General features: G+C 37.3%; 1 protein-coding gene across 7 annotated transcripts in view; it reads right to left on the bottom strand.

The window, feature by feature from the left end:
- LOC664485 (uncharacterized protein) overlaps positions 1 to 21,343 on the bottom strand; it is an 86,743-nt gene that overhangs the window by 63,020 nt on the left and 2,380 nt on the right. For 6 of the 7 annotated variants that reach the window (XM_015979012.2, XM_008194041.3, XM_015979015.2 and 3 more), the window contains exon 2: positions 12,100 to 12,940. In XM_015979012.2, coding sequence (XP_015834498.1) covers positions 12,100 to 12,393 — 294 coding nt within the window. In that variant the 5' untranslated portion in view covers positions 12,394 to 12,940. Of the gene's footprint in view, positions 1 to 12,099; positions 12,941 to 18,802; positions 18,898 to 21,343 lie in introns of those variants that run through there. The other variant, XM_015979013.2, reaches the window with a different exon arrangement.

Below are 21,343 nucleotides of genomic sequence, written 5' to 3'. Positions count from 1 at the left end.
TATTGCAAAGTCAAGGAAAGCACATCCATACCAGTCACTATGAATTACTACCTACCTATTTGCCATCCCGGAAATGCAATAAGTTTATTGGCTTCCCTTCTTGCACAAAGACAGTTGAGAAATGACTACAATTAGATACTTCATAGGTTCTTTAAAAACAAACACTCTTATAGAGCAAAATAAAGAGCGTTTAAATTGCATAAGTTTTTTAGTCGTATTTTAGGTTTTCATAAAGAACATCACAAGAAAATCTTGAAACTACAAAGTATTTAACGCAACACCACTTAATTTTATTTTACAACCAAGCTCAAATCCCGGTTAAAAATATAGTTAGAAAAACAAATGCTCTTTAAATATTTCCGGGAAGGCTTTCCAAAAATTCGCAATTTCTATATTTTTTCGTAAATTTAAAATATAATTAAGAAATAAAAACTCAAGTAGCTGTCTCAAGGGTTCCAGAGATGTGAGGACTTAAGCTCATTGATATTTGTAAACAAATGGTTTATTTTAGATTCGAGTTTTCGAAAAATTGTGATTTGTGATAAATATTTTGGGCGCAGGGTCGTGTTTGGGCCATTTCCTCGAGGCTATAGTCGGAATAATCAGTGTGGTTTATGTAGTCCTTCATGTTCGTTATTCCAACTTGTGGAGCTCGAAATCGGAATAACAGCGTCGCTGCGCCACTACCGGTTGCCGTATTTACTTATTTATGCGTTTCGGTATGACAGTCGCGCCCATTATTCCCAAATGCCGGCCTAAACTTGACTAATTTCCGCCTCGTGCATCGGCTGGGAGTTACGAGGGAACGAGCTAAAAGACGGATTTCATTTCGGCAACGTGTGCATGATGGTGTGTCTATTGGCATACTTACGTGCCAAACGACCAAGTTTTCCAATTTCAGTACCGACCAGAGACGGATAGTTTACGACTAGTTTAGTGTCAAGCCAATTTCGAATCGTTATGGACGACATAAATTATCCACTCAGCGACCGAAAAAAAACTGCAGTGAATCGATACCCCGATTATTCTTCTTGATACAATGAGCGATATTTGCGATATAATCTTGAGGCAGCGTTACAAATTGCTTTCCTTTTGTAATAAAGATAAATGGCATTTGCACTGTAAATTTCTACTTCATTTTTTTCGTGTAAGCTCAATCAATCACTGTTTTCTCGGGGGACCGTGCACGTGTCGAGTCTAATCACTTAGCAGTTTAGCTTAGGCCAGCTTTCCTTGCAACCCCCTCAGCAATTCGCCTTAAAAAACTTTTTAATTCGCTTCGCGTCGGCAAAATCCTACAGAAAACGATACAAATACGGAGGCATTTAATGCGGTTCGGCGGGATTTCGGCCGACTCACGAAACAAATTAGCACCAGATGGGCGGATCGAAGACCTAACCGCGCAAAGATTAGCATAATCTTATTCATCCAACTCCACGAATTACACAAACGACCAGAATCAAAATTGGCTTTTATTTAAATTAGATTTGGCCCAAAGCAAAAAACTGCCTCTGACCATATTCATAATCTCCGAGAGACCCTCCAAGCAAACTCAGCGAATTTCTTTTCTTTACCCCGTCAATATATCACGCAAACTGTACTTTCCCATCGTTTTAATAATCTTGGAAAGCCAACATTATTATTGGCATTTTATAAATGCCATACTTTATTTAAGTCTCCGGCTGTCACACCGTCAAATATATCAAAAGTTTCAGGAAAAAACTTCCTCGGTGACTTTTAACTCGACAGTTGTGTATAATTCTGAAACCATACCGTCGCGATCATACATAATCTACAATGTTTGCCGCAGTTCTGCGTCTCAAAGAGCTGTTGTTAACTATAGTAGATCGATAGAGTACACAATTCACATACGCCACCTAACTGAACAATGCATCTAATTCGATATTGTAACCACGTGTAACCGCTAGAATAGCGTAAAATAACTATGAATTTTTAAAATATAACTATAAACATTTTATAGTGCAGGAATAGAATAAGTTATGAAGGAGAATAAAGGGTAATAAAAGACCGTAAAAGAGCCACAACACATATAATAGGCAATTATAATTTAGCACCACATAATACGTGATTCCTCACAAGAGTTTGCAAAGACAAAAATAAACTGTCTTCGACTTTGTGACCTTCCGTTTTATTCCCTCTTAAACCAGAAATTAATTTCAGTAAAAATCCACCGTCTTGAATAATTCAAAACCAATTCATCAAGTCTATATTTACTAGATAAGTGAGAGCCCTTTTTCCGCCGAATATGTAAAGCGAAGTTTTGTAAAACATGTTTTTTCTGACAGCTTGTACAGGATACGAAGATGAATTTATTATTTATATCTCAAGGGAAACCTTCGTTATGTTCCATTTCATACCATTACGAAGCTCATAATGCTTTTATAAACATTCGCACCTCTAAAAGACGACATGAAATAATGGATTTTACAAATTCGAGCGAGACGAAGCCGACTTTTTCTTACGTACGAACAGATTCAAGGGAATATACATAAAAACCAACAACCTCACGCATAACGTAAATAAATTTTTAAGCATCTGCAAATCTCGCTTATGTACACGAGAACGACGCGAATCAGGAAATATTTGAGAAATTTACATAAAACCCGAGGCAAAAATGCATTAACTAAGATTCGAAAAGGCAAATTCGATACAGCCGCCTTATTTTTCTAGTTACAATTCGTGCAGGGAGTCGTTTCGGCGGATCGGGTGTCGACAAGATACGGTTTCACCCTCTTCTTCAATTAAACAAAAACAGCAAACGTGTGACAAAAATCCCAAAGACGTCAACTTTGGAATTAGTCGGAAATATCAGGAATTACCAAAATTGTGTGGAGTCACAGAAATTATTGTAAATTAGTAAAATCTCCCAAAATCCTTTAAAAGATTTTTGGAATTATTACAGGAAATGACAAAATAATAATTCAAAGACGACGATTTGCTTGAGCATAATGACGATTTTCGAACTTGCTTCTAATCGGCGCTAAAATCGCCATGAAGCAGGTTTTTCCGGCGCATTTAAATAGTAGTGCATTTTCGCGTTCGTATTGATTATAGTGTTAAATTTTTCAATTACAGGCCACATAACGAACCAAGTGAAACTCCCATAAACCCGTGCACATCGTTATATCCCTTTGTTCCGTTCCACAACTAGTAAAGCAAATTAAACGTTTACTATTTCAGCAAATATCCGACGCTTCGAAAACACAACACGGCAAATACACCAGTTAAAGGACATAATCCCAACATTAATTACACGAAACATGTGTTGTCGATATCTGATGTAACATCAGTGTCAGCGACATTCCCGGATTTTATTTTCATGTTTGTTTTGTACAGTCGTTCATGTCACAAATTAAACCTGTATCGATTAAGGGAGGTCGCATTCAGCCACGGCTTGTGACAGTATCGGTCCTTGTTTGTACAGGCTTCATTTAATATGACAGGAGCTTATCTTGTATACGCAGACATACATTTTTTTATGCATAAATTCGGCCCGATTACCTCGGACAAGAAGGGGACATTTTAATAGAGGGTCGAGGGTATTTTATTACAAAAGTCGGTATCCCGGCACCTAAGTGCCGTTTAGTACATTCCGGTGTTTATTGCATACCACCGACATATTAGATTTACCCGCCGACGGCCGGACGACGCCTTGCATACGCCAACCTCATTAAGAACACCCATCCGTCGAAGAATTAATCGCCACTCCAATCACCTGAAAGCTTCCAATTACTGGGGCAACTGTCAACGAAGAAAGCTCATCCCCGGAAGCCTCCAGAGGGTCGCAGCACAACTTTACCGTAAGTGAAATGTCACCGTTTCTAAGTGAGAATATTCGTCTTGGCAACGGGGGGACCAGGTGTTCGTGCTCTTCTCCTAGATAGATTTGACGTCAGTTGATCCCAAAAAGACCGGCCATCACTCAACAACACTCATTCCCAGAGTAATAAAGGAATGATGGGAAAAGACCTCATGTCTTTCATCGCAACTATCGCCTTTTTTCAAAAAATACGCCCGGATTTCCAGAGGTAATAACGTTTCTGCAACGTCGACTTCATCGACACATATTGCACGCTTTCACTCAATCAAAAGTATCGACACTAATCAGGCCCGGATTAAAGCCTTTCACGCCCGGAATTTCTCCACCAACGATACAAAACACAAAAAAATACAAGAAAAAGCCATTGATTTAGTCATAGCCACAAAAATCAAAGACAATGATATTACAAAAAGATCGTAGCGGTGAATTACACAACAATGAAAGCGCCTTTCGTGATGAGACAAAGCCCAAGTTCTCCAATTTCTGCTAAAACATTCTAAACTCTTCCAAAATTTAAACAATATGTCTCTTGTTCGATATAGGATCGTGAGTCGGGGTGCCGGGAAATCAAATACCTAGGATTCTCCAGTAGGTCTCGAAACTGTCGAAAGGTTCAACAATTTCGTGTGGAAATTCCACTTCCGGCGTCAGCTGCGCCTCTCAAAAGCACACACATCGAGTAAATTTACTAAGTTGGCAGTGCCACAAACTATTTTCGTCAGGCAAAAATTGAGGTCGCATAAGCCGCTTCTCAGGGCTTTTTTTTGTTCCGATGTAAAGTGTACCCAGGTATCTGCAGATCGTTCCAATTTATGAAAAGTATATTTTTAAAAGTTTGTAGCGTCGTAAACATAACTCGAAGCTCATTCTGGAACGGCGAAGCGTGCAAAGATTTTCATTTAGCGAGAACTCGGTGAGGATTAGATTACATATGAGTTGCCTTCCCAAACTCGACTTCATCACTATTTTATTTTACCCAACGTGCTTTGTAATTTGCATGTGAAAATTGAGTAGTTTAAAGTTGGGCGTTGAACGGACATTGGAGGAAACACTTCACAGATTGTTTCGCGTAAAAAATAAGAAAACTCCGGCTGAAACGAGCTAATGTTCCGTGGAGTTATAATCACACGATCGCGATTTTTAATTAAAAATGGCATAATAAAGCAATAACCGGGACAGGATTTGATATTGTTTCTGTTCAGGGTTATATTTTAAGTGGGTGTAAAACGAAGTATCGCTGGGAGAGTTTCATATAAATGTGTTTATTCCACTTTATATTCAGCAGATGTAAATTGAAAGAATTCACATTTGAATGTGACCAAAAGGAGCGACAGAGAGGTAGTGATTTTGCTGCTTTTTTCGTACGTCGTTTACTGTAAGGACTTTTTAACTGTAACAATGTTGCTTTTATAACTCTCCGTGCCATTAAATATGCAATTATATATCCGGAAGCACATTGAAACGAAACTCATTTCCAATTTGAATAAAACCTTATAGACCAATATAAAACGTGTCTGAATCGAGACGAAGCAGCTTCAGCCTGCACAGCACAGACCTGTTTATTGTCTTTAATCCTCCAAGATACTTGCTCGTAATTGATCAGTTTATCCCTCGAAATCAATAAAAGACAATGTCGCAGCGTAGTTTAATCCCCAATTCGAGAAATATTTAATTAAAAGGCCTAAGTAAAATTTTCGTCACTGCAGATGCAACACTTCAATTACGGTGATCAAGTGTTTCGCATTGTTGTGCAGAACACTTGTTGAAGGTTGCGAAACTAATTCCGTAAAGTAAGAAATTCACTATTGTAAATAACCGACCGCTTTGTTATATTGCAGTGGGAAAATTACAATTCATAAATCTACTAGAGCGGTGGTAAGACTTCTGCAGCATTTGTGTTAGCTTGAGAAACGGTTCGGTCGTGCAGTTGTACTGCAATCTGATTAGCAGACAATTAATTCCATGGGACTAGTTTCAACATTGTAATGTTTATTTTTCATTAAAAACAGAGCAAATTTACTGCACCGCGTGAATTATTTGCGGTAGAAAAATTTCACCCGGCGCATCCACCAAAATTGCAACGGGGACTGTGTGCTATTTTAATTCCATATTTAATCGAAACGATAATTTTGTTAAATTTCGATGTTACAACAGCCGCGGTTAGTACAAAATTTTATTAAATTAAAGTTTACACAGACAATAACGCCAAAAATTGAAACATAAAATTCAATTAATTATGATGTTCGTTTTCAAATTGTAAATCGATAATTTATCGAGTGCGTGAATTATTAAACAGATGCATGTTATAAATTAACGATTATGTGATGTAATGCACCCATCAATCGTCGACTGTACACCGCTGATGGTAATTTCATTTTAATTAAACTGTACGAATGGATATTTCATAAGCCGCTAATTTATATTTATGATCGCTGACTGCTATAAATACTTCAGGTTTTTCCCGAGTTATTACCCTCTAGCGTTTTCATTTAAATTTGTCATTTGTTGTGAAGACACCCGGTATGTTATCAACCATCTCTATAACTCAATTACGAGAAGTAAATTGCTTTTGTGTTGTCGTTTTATTAGTTTATAGTAGTAGTGAACATTGTGGCAAAATAAAGCTTGGTTGTAAAAGGATGCGTCTGGGCGTAAAACCGACTGGCGACGTCGAGACGCCGGCGCCCGTCATCTTCATTACTCGACAAGATTTTTCACAAAAAATCCCACTTTTATTAACACAAACACTATCGATTGCCGTTCGCTAATAGCTTAATGAATCGAGGGTTGTAAATAAACGAAACGCCAAAGATTATTCAGAGTGCTATTCAAGACAAAAATGATTAAGTTTCGCAAGGAAAGCGTCCACCTGATACCGAAACTCTGGAGGTACCGGTATGAAGAGCAATTTTACGCATGGACCGTTTTGTCCGGCCAAAATATACTCTCTTCCAGTTAACGAGATTAAAACAATCAACTCGGCCCATCTTTTCCACCACATTAAATTCGAACAAGGCAAAGTGGGATGTCATACCTACGTCGTAATTGTGCCCTATAGCTACCTAAAGAAATTATGCTTCGTTGATAATTTCTCGCTGGAAAAATCCTCAAGTATGTTAATGTCCGGCGATAAAAATTGTAATCTACATCAATTACGCTCTCGTTTTGCTTTATTCGCGTCCATGTTCAAAGGAAATAAAGCCGACGTCGGCGAAAAAATATTAGCCGGATCGACATAAACGTCGGTAAAAATGTATGCGAATGGTTAATAAAAGAAAAATTACATAATTTTATCGTGCCGATAAGCTTTACCCAAAGCGTCGTTTCACCTCCGATTCGCCGGAAAGTGTATCCCGTTCCAAGTCGATCCTTTGGCCCTGAGAGATGCCAGCGATAGGATCGGCATTTCAGGTGATTTTTTTGTGTTTCCGTGCAAATTAGGGCCATATAGAGTTCTCAAATGGTATCGCGATAGCGAAGGAATTCGACGGACTCTAGTGTAGTACACGGCGGTCCCACCCCCAAAGTCCCATTATGCAAATCGTAGTCGTGATCGGGAGTATTAAAAACACATGCGTGTGCCTATTCGTATTTAGTTACCTTTACGGGGAAAAAGGGGCTCGGCCACCCGTGAAAACGTTCAATATCGAAAGCTGCGCCGGATGCCTTGAATTAGAAAACGCAGAGATATGACGGCGCCTTTTCTTCCGACCCCTCAATCTCAGATGCCGCAGAAAATCAACCGCACAATGAAAAATAAATAGTTCCAACTTTCCCAAATGTTTGTCTTACATATTCTTTGCATTATCGTCTCGATAAATCGAACGAGGAAAATGCATAAACTCGATGGAAACTTTGCCATAAATGGCTTTCAAACTTTCAACACGTGTTTGTTTTAAACCAATAACGATTCCATACAACTTTATTTTCAAGAAAAAACAAAAAGCATAACATCCAGAATTGTATCAATTCTCTTAAACCAAAACAATTCCAGTCCAAGTAATCTCTCAACTATTCTCAGCTTAGCTTAACTTGTTTTTTTTCTGTGAATACCGAGCTTTCCACTCCGGAACTTCTGTAAACTTGATAAGGGTAGCGTCTTTCACAAAGTTTGTTAAGAATACAAATGCTATTTAAATTCACAATAATAATTTGCTTGGAAAATACACAGAAACAATTTGATATAAAATTCTGAAGTAAAGGGTAATTCCCTCCTCCCACGTTCGCACCAAATTTCATTATTATTAGAATAGTAGAAGCCTGAAAATGTTTCCTGTTGCGATAAAATCGTTATTTATTCTCATGAATTTTATCCTATCACTAAAGCAGACCACTTTCTGTAAATTATGTTTCCGCTTTTTTGCCAAAAATAACTCGCGTCCTTGGCTATCTATTACAAATCAAAAGCCAATTACTCTAACCCTTTGAATACTTGTCCCAATCGCATTCGACTGTTGAAAAAACGGAAATTCCATCGTTAATGCATTTGAGGGTGAGTTTGTTAAGCAGTTCGACATCAAAAGATAAAAAGTCTTTTAGAATAAAATCGAATTTCCGCCGTTGAGGTTTAACTGGTTGTTTGAAAAGATTTCGATAAAACCTTTATAAAAGGGGACATTTTTACAGTTAATGTGATCCCCTGGAATCATTGATTTTGGTCTGGCTCGTGAAAAACTCCGACAGTAAAAATTACACACACACACTAAGAGAAAACGATCGTAATCACGACTCGCTGACTTTTTTGTTCATCATCGTGCATTTTATAGACTTCGTGCCTGTAACGCATTGTTTGCAAATTTATGTCGTAATAAAACATTTTCCAATAATGTGTCGTGTATTCGGTCTGAAGGTGTCGTAAAACTCCATTTTATAATTAAATAAAAGCTACCTGCCTGCATAAAACCATCGTTATTTAAAAGTTGAGCGCAATAACGACCGAAATTGTTGTAATTTGCATGGTAAATTCTTAAGAAACCACCCATCGAAATGAGGAATATTTTATTAAGATATCACTTTTCAGGGGTATTTATCAGATCGTTTTTAAGGACCATCGCGTGAAAGTATTTTTTATAGTTATTGCGTGAATAAATTGGAGTGATGTTGAAATTGTTTTTAAATATTTGCATATTTATGGACGTTATTAAGTTGTAGCTGCTAAAAGTCGTAAACCACGAACGTTTTTATTAGTTTTTTTTCCTCGATCAATTCTTCGACATTTCTGTTCTTAAGATATGAAGAGGGAGCGTATTTAATTAATCAAGTTTGCATATAATGGATTGATTCAGTGAAACGTGGGGCTTTTAGAGTTCTCAGTGTCTGCTTGCAAATTGAATTGAAAGCAGAGCGGCAAAGGAGCGTTGACGAGCGCCATCTTTAATGTTATCATTTATTCATGGCACTCAGGTAAAGTCCCGGAACCCTCCCTCGAATCCCCCTTTAAGAGCTATTAATATTAGTCGGCACTCACCTCTCTGTTCACCTGTTACATAACAACAACAGCAGCTAAAATCGAATTAGTTGACGGAAAATCCGTTAAATCGAATCGTGTGATTGCGGATTGATGCGTTTCGCTTAGTGACGGCATTTTCGAAATGTTCCCTCGGGACTTCACGTTTTTTTAATTAAACGCGGAGATTAAAAGCTCGCCATCAAAATCTGTTTTTGAAAATGTTTAAGGCGGAAACGTTTCCGGTCGGGAAAATACGCGCAATCGGTTCATATGCAAATTGTTTCGGTAATACGATAGAAGCACTCATAACAGTATTGTCTGTTTCGAAAGGCGAAATGTTCGCTATGAACCGGCAGATAATTGAAAATTAAAGTACACATAATTACAGCGATAGTCGTTAGACGGCATAAAGTCAACTAATATCCTATCCAGCTAATGAACTGCTTTTTCATTTTTCCATTCTCTGGCTTTTCACACATAATCGCGATGTGTCTGTTAGTCAATTCCAACAAACGTATGTAATAGGTAGGCGAACGCTTTCGACGACAAGACGTCATCGTGTTTGAACAAGCCAAATTAATTCGGGCTGTACAAATAGCCTGTCGTTCGGACAGAAATGTCATTTCGTTACTCAAATACAGGGATGGTAATAGAAAACGCGAACAGGAGTGCAATTAAAGTTCTTTGAAATTCGTCGAGGGTTTTGTCAACGATACATTCAACCGAAATCGTTAAATATGGCCATTTGGTCACTGCTAAAACTTAGTTTATGAGCGATTTTCTAAAACCTTTGTTGCTGGAAGGGACTACGAAGGGTCGGCTATAAATTAGGCAAATCTATCACAAATTACTCAACTCTTTATTTACGACTTAACTTTACAACTGGCCCTATAAAATAAACGCGACCTTTTCATAATTAATCAATTCGAGTTATAAATTAGCTTAATTAAGGACTCTAAAATAGCTCTCGTTAATAACTGTACAAACTTATGGTCAGCAATTTGTCTCAATATGGTTTTTCAATTTTCAAGTAGAAATCTTATTCTCTCATAAATTTTTATGGTTCACAAATTCCTACAAAACCTAATTTTAAGACAATGTGGATATCAACCGGAAGTAGCAGTTTTTGTGCTTACAAAACTGTGAAATCTTTGGAACTAGCAGAAAAATTTAACACATGAAGCAAGTGAAAAAATGAAGAGAATGCGCTTGAAGTGCAAACTAAGATGAGGGCTTTTACATGTGTAAGCTTCCAAGATTTGGCGAAATAAGCCATTCCGTGCTGCAAGTCTGTAGACTATATACCATGTAAGTCTATTAAAGTTTCAGTAAATCCTCAATACCGTCCAACTTATAACGTATTCATAATTTAATTCAAAGTTGGGTAGTGTAATCTGCACATTACGTACGTTGAACGAGCAATCACGTAAAGAAACCGTGCAATTCAAATAAATTCGAAAATTAGGTACTTTTCACCCCTCTATATGGCAGATTTCTTGCATATTTAAAGTGTCAAGTTATCCATATTCGAACACGCGTACGATGCACAGAAGGCCGCGAGATCACAAAGACATGAATATTTGATCGGCCATTTATTATTTATGAATTCGAGAGAGCTTCGTATCTGCTCGGCCATATCTTAGGGGACATTTCCCATATCATATCACAAAACCTTTCACGATCCCACCCGCTTCCAAAAGGGATCAAACTTTTAAAAAATATACTATAAAACATAATCCCTAAACCATACGTCATAAATTTATTTCCCTTCGAAGCTCTCCTCCCGCTTTAGCAAAAATCAATTAAATCAGGTCGCTCGAACTACTCTCCACTAAAGTAATCACCTGTCTCGACTCTCTCGTAAAGAGTCCTCTATCTATTCGGCGCGAAGTGAAACATCTTTCATACCATTACGAGATAAGATTTCACTTGGGGCCAAAAATACATGCAAACGATCATAGCTTCCACGTTACGTAATAAAGAAACGAACCGTATCGTTCCCTTGACGCGGTTTCATTCCTACAAGCATCTTGTTTTCTACTTAATCCGCAAAAAAACTAACAAACTCAAAAGTTACAAATCTGAGATATTCGACCGATATCGCGCTCATCTCTGACCTTTCTTTTTCTCTTCATAAATATCATGTCGTAAACAGAATTCAATTTTCGTAAAACGCCCAACTTGATATAATTTATCGCTGCTGATGTGAGAACCGATCGGGTTTAATATTTGTTGGAAACGGGGGTCGAATTGTGTAAAAAAAACATGGGGTTGTGTGTTGGCGTGTTGCGAGTGTTATATGACAAGGGTTCGGCTCAGGACCCTATACAATCTGTTGCAAAATAAATTTTATCAATGATTAAACTCGGATCGAACACACAACACAATTTCCTTCGCGCGAGATTGGATGTCATGCGAAAACACGCGCGATAATTAAAACAATAATTAAAAAAGCAACGTGTCACCAAATTTGAAGCGACATGGCACTGTATTTTTACAGCTGAGACACGTTATTTTGCTGCAAAAATTACTGAAATGTTTTCAGGGTTGCAGCTGTTTGAAGGACAACAATACTTCATCGTAAAAATTTAAGGTGCTTAAGAAAATACGTATTTTTTGTTGTAATTCTTCTGTTTATTTTTATTGTTTCTTTTCAATTAATGTTTCATTTTAATCATTTTTACTTTGTACTGGGGTTCCGACATTTTCATAAATTTCTTTCATTTCTGTCTTACCTTGTATTATTCTGTTATTTTTATATTTTTTCAAAAAATAGCAAAAACAAGAAAAAAAAGAAATTTGTTCGTACCTTTTCGCGGAGCATGTCCCTGGTCCTGGTGGCCTGGGTGCGACTCCTGTGGAGCTCCAGCTGCAGTTCGAGACATCTTTCTTGCCAATTAACATTGTTGGGATCGACGACACGGCTGGGTCCAGAATCCAGTCCGTCTAGCGGTGGCATGGCCGAGGTGACGTCTCTTGGTCGACGCGGAAGAAGTCGCGGTGACGACGGTGTCGAATGCGAACTCCTGGTTAATTCCGTCAACCGCGACAAAGGATCGAAAATTTGGCTTAACCGACGCGAACTCGCGGAATCCTCGGCCATTTTTCCCACTTTTATTAACAAAACTACTCGACTTTTTAAGTCACTTCCATTATTAAAACGAATTGAAACTTAACAAGGAAAACACTAATTTAAACAATCTAAGGTTTCTGGATGGAAGTTACGAATCACAACCGCGTATTATTTCAGTGGGTGTTTGAGGAAAAAAGAAAACAAGTCTTGGTAATCCTTAAGTAAGAGTACTACGAAAGTCTAAACGCATACTGAGTGCAGACATCTCTAAGCTGAGAAATGCATGGCCATTGACCTTATAATAGAAGCTATAAGTTGTAAGGTCGTGTGTATATATCTTGGATCTCGCTCTTTTACTAATAAACATTGAATCATTCATTCATTTCATCGCATATAAACACGGCGCTCGTTAAACGCACTTCTATTTAATAAATTCGATGACGTACTCGTATAACAACATCGATTCAACAAATATAAACAACACTTTATAATTTTCAACACCTATATACTTATTTACGTTTGATTTTCATAAATATTTCTTCTTCGAAGACTTAATGGACGACGGCGGCTTTTATATCTGAAAGAAAAAAGCAAACAGTCAAATTTATTGAAACACTTGGTGACACTTTCATTGCTGCTACCATCAGTAGCAAAAATGACAACTTGAAACCACTTCCGCAGTCATTCCCCGACTCTTGAAATATTTAACAACCAACAACTCCCAATACCTACACAAGTTACAAACTGTTATTTGATACTTAATAGAATTGGTTACCGTAGGTGGTGCAGAGGAGTATAAATTGTAGACAACCGTTGTTTTGTCATTTTTAAAAACTTAGAAATCGAACCAGAAAACTCGCTTCTCTATCCGGTAAACAAAAAATTTAGAGCGATACATTAATTCAAGACAATTTTCAGTGACACTGATGTTTGGGCGGTTTCATAATTACTTTGTGTTAACACACATTTCATTTTCAGCGCTAAAACACATCGCGTGTATAGGGCCCATAAAAAAGGTAACACACCAAATATATTTTCATTTTATATCAGATACTTTAATGAATTAATAAATCTTCAAAATCAAAAGTAAAATATACCATTTACTGCAGAATTATGTTAAATAACCCACAAACATGAAACATTCATAACTGGTTCTCAACTAATTAAACTCGAATATTTTTAATAGTGCTCAAGTTCGAAAAGTCACGATCTTTAAAAAACGGGGAAACCATCAAACATGTTTCCCAACACTGTCATAAGGTTTTCCCGGCGGCTAGTTTTTGTATGCGTTTTTCCGACATCCGAGCTGTGATAATAAATGATCCTTGATATAAGAACAAGGAAACTGACCGTCGATTTTTTGCACGAAAGGCGTAAACGTGGAAACTCGTTGTTTTGTTAGGCTCCGATAAAATGGCGAAAAGTTTACCGAAGACACCGAAATAATTTTCCGCTTCGGGAGCAATCAGGAAAATTGATTGGAATGACAGCGACATCAACAACTTTTTTCCTCCAATTTATTATCCCCTAAACGTAACAAATTCGACGTAAACAATTTTTATTATTACGTTCCATTATCGTTAAACTCCAAAACAAAGTGAAGGGATGCAAAGCCGATTAAGTGTTTTAACAAGTGGGGTTTTTATCACTTCGCGTTGGTAACACACGTGTTTATTATGCCTGACACATGTGCCTATCATTTATATTCCTTCTGAAATGCATCCTCTCGACCAGCCATCCGTCGTCTATTCTGCATTTGACGGAAAATTATGGAAAATATCAAAGCGAAGCGAACATTTAGTATCGCAATCCCCGGAGTCTTGTACCGAGGTGCAAATACGCCAGATCAATTTCAAACTCAATATAACTTTCGTATTGATATTGGAAAATCTCAATTTCTAAAATTGTAATACTCGAAACATGTATATTTCATAACGCCTCTAACTAGTTTTCCGAAGATACGCTTCGAAATCGGATGTTTTGTTTTCGCAAAACGTTTGACAAATGTATGCAAATTTTTTTCGTTGGATTTCGTTAAACCCACCCTCGGAAATTCAATCACTACGTAATTATTTATATCTTGTCAACATTTCCAACGCGAAAACGGCGCCCATTTACCCTAATTCAATTTAAAAATTCGTTTTTGTGATTGGATGGTTTGAGGAGATGAAGAGGGGCAACCAGATTGACCCTATTTCCGGGTGGCCGATGCTGATCATCATCTCCGGCCTCTGATGACCTGGCCGGGCTCCAAATTACCCTTCCTCTAATGATCTATTAGGGCCCAAGGGTGGACCAACTGATTCTCATGGAGACGAAACACTCCCATCCGTTATCAAACTATTCACGCAAAAACGCAAGAGATCGATGCAATACATCAGATAATTCAAGCCATGAAGGAATCTCGTTTTATTCCCTTGAAATATTTTTTTCGACAAATTTACCCACCATATTACATTTTGTAAAGGATATTCCTGAGAACATCATTTCCAATTTTATGTTTTTTTGCTCGCGAAATTGTCTATTGAAAGAAAATTCATGCAAAGGTGATACGTTTTCGCCCCTATTTGTCACGAAATTTTATTTAAAGGCGTGTGGGCCAGGATTCTTTATTGTTCCCGAATTTATTTCGTGGATTTTGGTCAAAAATACGATCGCTGTTCCTCTCGAACATAAAAGTATGTGCTGATCCGTCGCGATATTTTTATCAGGAATGACCCTCGCTAGGTGAAAGCTTTACAAAAGTTGTGATTATGATAAGAGGTCGGATCCTCAAATCCCGAATTTATGGCAATGGGTATGACAAAGGAGCATTTTGCATATGATACGCATTCAATAAATGTCTAGATAGGGGTGGATGATATCGAACTATTTTAGGTGTCGCGGGAGATGATGAGGGTCTCACTCCGACCAAATTAAGATAACGTTTACAAGGAAGATTGCTTTCGATTTGTTTCCGAGTGTTTTTTTCTTGTTATTAGAGCAGCGCGCAAAGTTTTATTCCGACATCTCTCCCCATCTGGTCTTGTTCGCGTCTGTTATCAATTCAATAATCCAAATTCTATTATAAAACATTTGCGCCGTTTTAAATTCTCGCTCGTCAACTCGCTCCAGAATCCCAATTTGCAGGTTTGTCCCTAAAAAACAGTCCCCCGGTAAATAATGTGTCCGATTACGCCTATCGCTTATCTCTCAGGTCCGTAGAGAAGGGAAGATTCACCCTCAACACTGACACCACTTGTTTATATTCGTCTTATCTCACTTCCGCTAACGGTTTCAGCGCGAATTTTAAACTTATTTCCGAGCATATTTTAACAGTTTTCTGTGCTCAGGTATTTCTAGCCGGAGGGTAAGCTTTTTAAGTGACGTCACGCCACGATTTTTTATTATTCCCCCTCTTTTTGTAAAAAGGAACCCTTCAAGATTGGACTCGAGATTGATATCGTCGCCCTCAGCGCTCACCTTCGAGATGAACTAAAACCATTTCGCTACTAAATTCAATTAGACCTGTGATGAAAACTCTTTGAGATGTTACTATTTTTACTATCTCTTCACTGTTTCTATAGTTAATGAAACTTGTATGCAGCTGTCTGGACTAAAAAGACGAAAACAAACAAAGATCGTATATTTAACAACTTCCGTTTATCCTCTTCAGAGAACGTTCCAAAAATAATATTGTCTCGGGAAGAACGGGTTCACGTAAAGAGAAAGCCTTTTTTATGAAATTGATGAGAATGAGTGGAGAAGCTGCCTACTTCTCCCTGGAGGTTTATTAAAGCTTAAGGAAATTATTATCTAGACAAAAGCTTTTTTATTTTTGTCTCTACCTCGTAGCTATGGCCGGATTAAGTTTATCAAGAGCCTAAGCATAAATAACTTCAATTACTAAACTTGGAAAAAGCACTGCTGCTACCTTTCGAAATCGTTAGTAACTCTAGAAAGACCACACTGATGTTGTAAGTGTGCTATTCTTGTCCCACTTTTTGTGAAACAGAAAATAAACTCTAATTATCTTCGGTTAATTTCGATTTTTCCAGACCATGCAGTAGATTCGAGAAGCGTCATTAATTTTGAGCATTAGTGTACCTCTAATACGCCAATTTATTTAGCTTTTCGTTTTCCTCATAAGAAAGTTGATACTTTCCACGCCTCGGCCAAAACAAGGGTTTTAATTGACTTAAAATATCATCAACGAAAATCGCTTTAAGTTATTTACTCAAAATTACGACGTCGAAGCGAACTGGTCGTCGTTAATCTCCAGGCTTTTATTGCGAAAATAATAGCGTAAAATGCGCATCCAGAATTTTCATTAAAATTTGAGCAAAAAAATAAAAAATATGTCCCGGATATTGGTGGTGAGCAATTAAAATCAACAAGTGTAAAATTGGATTGTGTATTTTTATGTTACAAGCTGGCAATAACTAAAAGAGTAAATTTTGAGAAAAACGCCATACTAATGAAAAATAAACAAAAAGCGAAACATCTTTTAAGGCAAAATTAAAACCCTTGTGGCTATAATAAAACATTTGAAACTAAATAAAACGTATTTTATCCTTGTCTGAAGCCTTTTTTCCAGATTAAATCTACCATCCGTTCTCCTCGTTTATTTTTTGCCACCCCTTTCGACCAACGCTTTTAATTTCGGTCGTAGATTTATTTCGCAACGCAAGGGCTGAGATATTTATGCATGTGGTTTATTCCGCGAACGTATTTTTAATCACCACACTTACAACGTCAAGATCGCTGAAATGGGGCGTATTTTTTCGGGTTTTGTGGTAAAAATCCGTCAATTGGTCGCCAGAAACCTCAAAGTGGATTATAAATTCATAAGAAAACGGTTTTTACACCCCATTTAGTAATTAAATTTAATTACGGCCCGAAAGAAGTGGCTTCCTCCAAACATAAAATTGCATTTTTTCACATTTACTTTGAACCAAAGCGTTTTACCGAGCCCATTTATATGCCGAGAAAAAGGAATTTCGCTTATTAATCATAAAATTTCCTCTTTTTACGACTCTGTAAAAAGATGGAATTTACGTTTCGTCTCCGGTCCACAATTAGGTGCTTTATACCTCCGATTTATTGAATTTGGGGCTTAATTAAAAAATTCGTTCAACAATTGCAACATTGCCATATCTGGCGAAAGAGCGCCTCGACCCGAAATCCCCCTTGATAACAGTAAAAATTTACATACAATATAAAGAGCGAATAGCACTTACAACTCAGGCGTTTAATCGCCGGAAAGTGTACACTCGTTTCGTGAAATTCGTCTTATTGAAAACGCACATCCTTGGCGAAAAATCGGACAAAGAAATCGAATCGAATCTGGCCGAGGAGTTTTAAACCTCTTTCCTTTGTGATAGAGGATCGATCTGGGCCATGTTAAATTCAATATAAGCATCACACGTCGGTACCATTAAAATTCGCGTGTGTTCGAAGCGGATCGAAAGAGATGGAGGACGTTATAATGCGAACTTAACTCGGAAAGCCAATAATGACGTGAAAGGCTCACTTCAAAAAGAGAACGAGATCAGACACCCCAAAATCCCAGACTCGTTGTTAAATCGAACGAGGCAAGGACTTGGCTTCGCATAGATAAAATGAAAAATTACAAGAATATGATGATAGTTTATCAAGCAAAATCGGTTTCTAGATAAATATTTCCCGCCCTCGGCGATCAATACAAGTCTCATTTTACGCGAAAAACTTAAAAATCAGCACGAGTGTTGTCCAATAATGTAAAAGGATTTGTCTCAATCGAAGATGAGCACTTTGGCAATTTATGTAGCCGTAAAAGAAGACGCTTTATACCACTGTAACATTTTTATTAAACTTTTACATTGTGCAACAAAACTTTGTTAAACAGCCCCATAAAAGGCTTACACTCTAAATAAATGACAAAAATAAGCGGCATCAAATATAAAAAGTCCGTTATAAAATTCCAGAGACGAAAATTGGAGACTTAATGCTTTTAAAACGATGTAATAAAGTCTATACGAAATGAAAAGGATAACACCATCAAAAATTTACTTTTATTGTGTTGACTGAACCACTTAGCGCGTATTGTTGCCAAAGTTTCCAAACATTAAATCGTATTACAGCCGCTGAAAAATAGGTCCACTGCGAAAATTTAGCAACACACCTGCGGTTTTACGTTCCAAAAAATATAGGTCGAAATAAATTACAAAACTTGAGCAACTATCAGTCGTCACGAATGCACCTGAATAGTCAAAAAAATTATTCATGCGAGGAAATGGCTTAATCCAGGCACCCGAATTTAAATCAACATTAAATATGAGTAATTTTCTCATCAGGCCCTTTGCCACATGCCGCCCACTTTCAGAAGTAAAATTAATTAATTATGTCTCAAAGCGGTGAAAACGTTAGTTATACAAAATACAAATTGCTTGTGTATATTTCAATATCAAACATTACATACCCGTACGTGTGTTTCGTCAAGCATTACATACACATCCTCTGCGAATGATTAAACTGAACGAAACTGTAACACACAAATTAAAGCCCGTCTAATTGTAGACGGCGATATATCGAGACAGCGGGCGTATATTCTGGTGATATTTTAGGAACTCACTAATGGCCTTCCCCTTATTATTTTCCTTGCTTCCCGCTCTGATTTCAGTTAATTTTTCCAATTACCAGCTCTTAATGCAGTCATTACCAACAGTTGTTGACCATTAAACCGGGAAATTCGTCGGTGAAGACGATAAAGGATTAACAAAATTAAGAAATTAGACTGCAACGAACAAAACTTCCTGTTCGGAACCTAATGCCGACGGTGATTAACATTTCAAACTTTGGAATGGCAAAACGGAAGGAAAAATTAATTTCACGGATCGACCCCGGAGAAACGGCGATTACGAACACTGCATCCACTAGCAAGTACTGAAACTTCTCATGTTCACTATTCGTTAAATTGAGAAAACGAAGAGAAAAATTTCGATTTTTCGCCTTCTCGCTAATATTTAATGACTTTCGACTCTTGATTACCTTTGGAAACTCTGTACACATGTCGCAACTCATTCATTAGTTTGCTGGTGTCTCCACTATTGTTTTCCTCCGGCGACATTATTATTATTCAAACATCCCGGAATCAACAAAAAAGGAAATCGACAAATGAACGCGCATCAATATGAATGGCGTGTTCGTTTTCGAACCATACGTCTGTCTGCATAACCAACAAAGTATCGCCAACCCATAAAATCCAAATGGACTACATTACCGAGGGTGTACTTACTTCACACCATCCGCTTTACGAGCTATGCAAATGGTACTTTGACATCGATTTTCGGAGATATTGTGATATTATCTGCACTGTTTCAATACACCATTGTAGATATATAACGCCTGTCGCCATTTGCGATATACGAGACAGTTATTTACTGCGACGCTATTTGGATTTTACTGGAATTTAATACCGTTCGAGGAATAAATATCTGCAGATATTCCTGCATTGGTCGTTGACAAGTGCAATTGCAACCGCAACTCAAACAATTTCCCGGACTCGCAAATTCCAATTAAATAAATCCAGAGTGAGGAAAATCCGTGGCGAAAGTTTCAAAGAGATCTTGTGGATGATGACGATTAAAATTCCACCCTTGCAGGCGAACTGATTCAATATTAAGTTTGATAAATTCACGCCGTTGTATTCTGATAAAGCTGCAATGTATAGGTATTGTTTCGGGTGCGAACAAAAGGTCTTTTCACCCGAATTGCTAAACTGTGTAGAGTCGCAGGAAAATGTGTCCTGGAGGACGTTATAATCCATCACTATAAAACGAAATTGTGACACTGATCAAGTTTTCGAGGTGTTTCAACACTTAATGCTCGTGTACTAATTTTATGCGAGCGTTTCTCGGATTATCAAAGCAAATACAGTTCCGCATTTAAATGTTGCATATTCACGGGGATTCAGCGCGACGCATTCATGCCTCTATAAATTCTTGAAAATGGAGTAATACGATGTTATGGAATAATAAAACCGACTAACAAAACATTTTTAAATTCTAATATGAAGCATAATGACGATAGTTTAGTCAGATGGCTTGTACGTTTCATTTCATTTCATAAAAATTTATTATTCACATTGCTCATAAAGAAACTACAAAGAGATGCTTCGCTGCTCATTACTCTATTTCTACACAAAGTAACTAAGGGTAGCTTTTAAATTGCGTCACGCAAAGGCTGACCTTATTTATAACCATTAAGTCAGCGTTTTACTAAATATTTAATAACATCGCCCAGTCTCGAAAGACTCCTGTCATAAGGTCAAAAGCAATTTGTTATTAATCGATCAACCGAAAAAATTACCAATCAATTTGCTTCGAGTTATTTTGTTATTTGCCACACCCGATATAATCTCTCACCACAAGCTAAACATTCCAGAAATTATCGCTACCAAGAATTATCATTAATTTTTGCACGTACACAATTAATAAAGATAACGGAAGTCATTTATTAATATCATCCTTAGTTACAATCGAAAAAACAATATTGAGACGAGCTGAAGTAATTAGAAACCCATTGTGGAGTAGGTACACTCATTAAAACGCAATTTCCATCCGAAAAACAGGGCGACATTAACCACCCACATTCGGGAAAAATGACCTAGATTTATCCAACGCACAATATTTAAATTCGAAAATTATTTTCCCCAGTGGGTGGAAACCAAGAAAATATTATTTGTAAATTAGCCACATACGTGTGACCTTTACGTCTATACACGAATAATTGGTTCAACAATATAGACAATCAAAACATAATTACATATTTCAGAATTATTACGTAATTTGTTAGTGGGAACACAAGTCACTGCAGCCTTGATCAATCAATTCCTGTAATTCAGTTTTTAATCAAAATTTTTGCTTTCATTTCCTTTATTGTATGCGGATAACTTCTAAAAATAGGCTATTGTTAGCTTGATATACACTGTCCAACACTAAAACCATTCTTTTAGCAAAAA

Source organism: Tribolium castaneum, chromosome 9 (genome assembly GCF_031307605.1).
Source record: "Tribolium castaneum strain GA2 chromosome 9, icTriCast1.1, whole genome shotgun sequence".
Classification (NCBI taxonomy): Eukaryota; Metazoa; Arthropoda; class Insecta; order Coleoptera; family Tenebrionidae; genus Tribolium; species Tribolium castaneum.
This window is presented reverse-complemented; position numbering and strand designations above follow the sequence as displayed.